This window comes from Rhyacophila brunnea, unplaced genomic scaffold, assembly GCF_057557595.1.
Source record: "Rhyacophila brunnea isolate RB1 unplaced genomic scaffold, BYU_Rbru_1.0 scaffold_20, whole genome shotgun sequence".
NCBI classification, from domain to species: domain Eukaryota; kingdom Metazoa; phylum Arthropoda; class Insecta; order Trichoptera; family Rhyacophilidae; genus Rhyacophila; species Rhyacophila brunnea.
The window spans coordinates 23,915,231-23,921,230 of NW_028232860.1; the positions used below are offsets into that span (position 1 = coordinate 23,915,231).

Here is a 6,000-nt window from a genome sequence, read left to right on the forward strand (position 1 = left end):
ACTGCCCAATATAGATTGAATAATTATAAATTATTAGTTAATATAAACTATATTCAATCCTTGCCTTATTAGTGGTTAACTGAATCAATTGATGCATTGTGTATACAGTATACCTACTAAGGAAAGGAATACTGGATTTGTATATTTTTTATTGACATGGCAAGAAGTTTATATATTATTAAAATGGCCTCTGCTTATGACAGTAAATGTCAACATTATTGATAATCGAAATATTTAAATTCCTGTAAATTTAATAAACACACGATACAAATAGTTACAAACTTTAAAACATTCACCCTTTTTTTTAATTGAAAATATAAAGTTCCATCTGAATTTAAGATGGCAACTGTTCACAGAAGTAAATGTCAATCGTATTGATAATTTAATAAAAACACATTGAATACTGCTAGGCTTTTGTATAATATAACCGATAATCAAAATAATTTTCCTTTGTCGGAAACAAATAATATAGCATTTATTACATCTTTAGCAAACCTAAAGTTTGCAAATTATTTTTTTACCATTAGAGTTTTCACTAGTTTCTATGTGCAGATTGTTTTACACATGTAAAAATTGTCTCCCATGGTACATTGTTATCAGCCAATAGACTAAATAGTGTATAAATGATTCCAACAGTCTATGCATGTCGACCTTGGACACCAAACCAAATTATTTAAAAAATATTAAAATGGGATTTTATTGTAGTCGAATATTACGCATTGTACACAAACACTTGTAGGTATCGGAGTGTACAGATTTAAATATTTACCATAGTGATGCCAAATCAGTATTGACACATGACATTGACGAATACAGTACTCTCCGAGTAATCCGCCACCCCAAAAACCAGACAAGTGTCTTAGTGGAAGCGGCGGATCATAGTGCATACATACAAAATATGGTAAAAATTAAAGCATTTATTTCGCAAAAGTAAGAAAATTGTACTAGCAAATTACGGTTTTATTTATAATCAAAATCAAGTATTTATTAAACTATACATATTTATGAGCTATGTAAGTTTATTAACTAAATATTAAACAGTAAATCACTCGACACAACCAGTTGTTCAGTGAGGCAGATATTTTTGAATGGCTTAGGATTCCTGGCTTTCCCTATGACCAAAAGCTTCAGTTTGCGTGTCCCAGTTGCATTGGAGCACGGCATAATTGTGATGTGGTCCTTGGGCACTTTCCTCCCTGGTACATTACTTTCTTCGCAATGAACGTACGTAAGTTTCCAAAATAAACCCCGGCGTACTACTGTACGCGGCGGACTACTGAATTAGACAACCTACCGGTGAATTATAGAGCTTGACTCTGCTTTCAACTAGTAAAAATAATGGCGGATTATAGTAGTTGTCGGATAATCGAGCGGCGGATTACTGAGAGTGTACTGTACTTTGATAGGATTACCTGTGTATCCATTTTTATCAGGTATAGATACAAATGGAACGCATTGTAAATACAGTTCGAAAGTTCGGGCGGGTAACGAGAAAAAGCGGGAGAGTGGTCGAGCACGACAACCCATTACTACAACACGATGTCAACACTGTTAGGGATAACCAGAAAAACATTCAAATTAGCCCCACTTACTGCTATGTGGAGAAGTCAATGATACCTGTGCACCTTACATCTTCTATGCTGTCACTATAGCAGGGTTTATAATCCTCGAATTCTTGGATTGACTAGTGTTTTTCATCGAAAAGAAATTAACAAGAAGTGGGCTAGTTTCTAACTATTTGAATATATTTTTAATCACTTTAGTTTCACTCTGTTTTGATGCTATGGTTATCATCACAAAAATACTCTTTTTTTCAACTTATATAAAATTTTGTAAAAATCATATGAATATGTGTATTAATTAAGGCTCTAAGTACCAAAAAGTAGTATTGCCTGTAGATACAAAATACCGAGTCATTGCAGTAAAATTTCATGAAGCAGACCTTTTGAAAAATGTGGTTTTACAGTGTGAAGCAATCACGGCAGCTTCTATAATTTTAGGTATTAGGAAGTCGCAAGTGTCAACACATCATCGTCAGCCATTTTATATTGAATGAAGTTGACCACTGTAGTGCTATTTACACCATTATAAATAAAACAGGCCAATGGACTTACAACATCAACAGGTTTAAATATTTTTCTGTATTTTTTTGACTTGCTTGAGGCACTTAGACCATAGCTGAAGTTATTGGCGTTAGTATGTAGAACACTTTTCTATAAAAATGTCAGTTTTTTTGTTTTTGGTACTTAGAGCCTTAATTAATACACGTATTCATATATAGATGACAAAAAAAAAACAAATTGCAGGCTTATATGCTTATACTTGCGATTATCGATCAAGAAAAAGTTTATTCATAACATTTTGATAAAACTTTTTGCCTTCTCAATCTTCAATTGTCATTTTTGCATGGAATTTTTATGTGGGTAAACGCTGTGGGAAAAAATCTACCCATGGCAATGCCTAGTCCAGACCAAGACACATCGGTGCGGTGAACATTGTATACATCCGAACATTTAATATGTTCTCATACAAATGCCCATGTATTTTTGTTTTCTGACGAGGATGGAAGACATCGTTCTGAATTAGACTTGGAAGAAATCAGTCGGCTAATTTCCGACATTGAGTCCTGTTTACCCATATCATCCCACACAACATGCCCCCTCGCGTTATAACCAATGAAATTTAGCACAGTAACACGTGGTATCTAACATAAACATTGGTCAGGACGACATCATTTAAGTGTGAAATTAAGAAAAAAAAAAGAGTTATTAAAGGACAGTATTGTGTATTCGTTGTTAATTGCTTTATTACTTTGAAAATGAGAAACAATAGTGGACTGCTTTGCCCGCTATCCAAATACACAAGATGTATGCTGTTACATACATCAGACAGGGATAGTATGTCAAATTTAGCTAAACGACTTCTTCGACAGATAATAGAAATCCACTAATAATTGCAAACCACTGGTGCCTAACATAATTTTTATATAACCGCATTTTGCTTAAAGCCATGTAAGAATTTTTATATTCATTAACATATTTCAAGCGAACTCAGTGTAAGCTAAGAAAGTAATTTGATATTGGTCCAAGTATGTGATTTTAATAAGAATCATGACATAAGCAAATTCATTTCAACAGACACAGAAGACAATCGGTTAGCATGAAAATGCTGATGGTTGCAGACGAGTATGGATCTAGTCACAATTTTTTACTCAATGTATTCTAAACCCGTACTTGCCCACAATTATCACCAATTCAGCTAAGATTGTTAAGTCCCGCGCGGCTCGTGTGGAAATCGCTGAAAATTCAAAACATAATAAATATCCAAATTGGACCTGTTTATATAGTCAGCAATCGTGCCATAATTTTGTCAAAAATATGTGAACAACGAAAAATCATGTAGTATTAGTATTTATATTTTTTAATTAACTTCCTGTCTCCTTGGAGTATGAAAAAATAGCATTAAAACATAATTAAATATTTCGTTAGCCGGAGAAGATTTCTTGTAGAAGTTCAGTCTCATTGGTATATAATTATTCATCATAGACTAGGGCTGAGTGGGTCGCGGAACATTAATCTTCTTTTTTTGAGATATTCACATTAACATACATTATAAATGTATATCACCATTTTAGGAATTTTATGAGTTATAGAGAAATTGATAAAACGAAACTGTGGCAACTCCGCACATACTGTATTAATGCGTCATATTTTTTGTCAATATTAACAAATTACAAGAGCAAGTCTTTTATAGTTTCAAAAAAACAAATTCTTTGTATGCATTATGATTGAAATTAAGAAACGAAAAGCTAAACCAAAACCATTACCCTAATCTGGGTTGCAGATCAAAAAGGTTAAGAAACCATGTTATAGACTGTAACAATATTCTACACCGTAATTAGACTGTAAAGTGTGATAAATGAAAGGGCTTGTTTAATGAACTGCATTCCTTTTAGATTGTGTGCGAGTACCGCTGCAGAAGTAATGGGCATGGTAAGGTACGCACGGACGCGAGGCAATCACTCGTTCTTCAAGAACGTCTGGTGATTAGCCCACCGACCGACCGTTGATGGGCCATTGCATCAAATTACACCGGCCGGTCGTCTAATGGGGCGCGGGCTTACAGTTTCGACAGTCCCAAGTAACAGAAGTATTCGATTATAAGACCAAAAAAAAGACTGACTGGTCGAATCTCTTCAAATTCGAGGTATAATTTCATAATATGAATATTTAAGTGAACGCAGGTCTCACGTTTTAATTTGGCAAAAATCACAGTACTATTACCCGGCGCAGCAAGGAGACAGTGTCCGGAAATTTGCAATTATCACAGTTGATCATCAATTGTTCTATCAAAAATAGATGTCTGTATAGTATTGAGATCAAATTCAAGAATAAATATAACACTTTGGGTAAGTAAATTAGAAATACAAACTGCTCGTTAATGGCTTTAACGCATTACCATTACGTGACGTGCTGTCATGCTGAGATAGAGACAGTGATTCACTAACTCTATCTCGGCGTGAAAGCATGTGCGGCGTTGAAACGGCGTATTCGGGACATAAGTATCAAATCAATGTTCTTTTAGAATCTAATAAAATTGGAACATCACTGTTTGCAATATTCCACGATCAAGGCATTATATTTTGATATCAGTACTATACACCCCTCTTTCCGACAGCTCATGGTGAACTGTGCTATGGCAAAATGCAATAAGTACAATTTACAAGTAACCCAAGGAGACAGCACTACAGTTTTACTCTCTCTTCGTTCAGATTAAAGACCAAATGGGGTTATGTTTCTGAATGAATGCTTTATTCTTTTATCCCAGGTATTGATGTCACCGGTGTGCGTGTCCCACGTGTTCAACGAGTGTAGATCTAGTCACATATTTAAATACAGTGCGAACCAGACCTAACCCCGCTGAACACGTCAGACTTGTATGGCTTCTTCTTGAATGTTGAACTTGTAATAAATTATATAATGCTAAAAGATTTCAACAAGCATACTTCAACAAAGCAAACAGGCAGATAGCTGTCACTAGCTTATATTCGTTATTTACCTGAAGCAATAGGTGCATATCTTTGTGTCGATTAGTTTATTTTATTAAAATGCATTTGGTGAGCCATTCTTGTTGGGTATCTATGGTAGCTGTCAAAATTTGTTGGCATAAATGGTATTATAGGCACCTACCCACCGGTAATCATTATACAGCATAAATCAATGGAAAAATAAATTCATGTAATTTCATACAAAGTAGAAGTTTATAGCTACGTAATGAGGATTTTTTGATAAAACACAGCTAACCTGATTATGATAGAAATGTGCTTACCTTCGGATGGGCCGGCAAGTAGTCTGATAAAACATCATCGTGTAGTCTGGGAACAAAATAATTAAGGATAATAAATTAAGAAAGTTTTGAAACTAATGTAAACTGTTATCAAATTACTTTAGAGCGAAGAATTCGCAACTATAATAAGTAAAAGGATACCCTGATAAGTTATCGCCTCCGTAGATAGAAATGTTTGCGTCGGCTTTTAGATGCGGCTCTTTTGCGAAACTTCTGTCACCGTCTTTTTTCGTAAAGGTTTTCCTCTCCATCAACTCCAACAGTTGAATCGTAGGCGCCGCGCCATTGTGATAAGATAAACTGAAAGCCATCCATTGTTCTACGAAAGTTTCGGCATCCAAATCGTTCGAATTGCACAAGTCGACGCCTAGAAAGTGAGAAAAACATGAATTCCATAGGCAACCTTGAACATTAACTTATGGAAAAATGAGTGAAGTGGTAAAAGTAAAATGCGTATATTCGAATAAAGTTGTACAAAATCGATAATACTGAGATGAATATTACATTTTTTGAGTACTATTCCTTCGAGTTCGACTCCTAACACGGAAAATTGCTCGGTCACCAAATCCTCGGAAGCCATCTTCCGGATACCGATGCCGATACATACGCCCGAGCGAAACTCGAAAGACCGCGAATCGCAAAGTTTGCGACAGC

At 35.0% G+C, this 6,000-nt stretch overlaps 1 protein-coding gene across 1 annotated transcript in view; it reads right to left on the reverse strand.

The window, feature by feature from the left end:
* PolA2 (DNA polymerase alpha subunit B) overlaps nucleotides 1–6,000 on the reverse strand; it is a 16,107-nt gene extending 10,107 nt beyond the window's left edge. The window contains exons 1-3 of the mRNA XM_085948340.1: nucleotides 5,851–6,000; nucleotides 5,488–5,713; nucleotides 5,329–5,374 (exon numbers count right to left, since the gene is read on the reverse strand). Coding sequence (XP_085804466.1) covers nucleotides 5,329–5,374; nucleotides 5,488–5,713; nucleotides 5,851–5,926 — 348 coding nt within the window. The 5' untranslated portion in view covers nucleotides 5,927–6,000. The remainder of the gene's footprint in view (nucleotides 1–5,328; nucleotides 5,375–5,487; nucleotides 5,714–5,850) is intronic.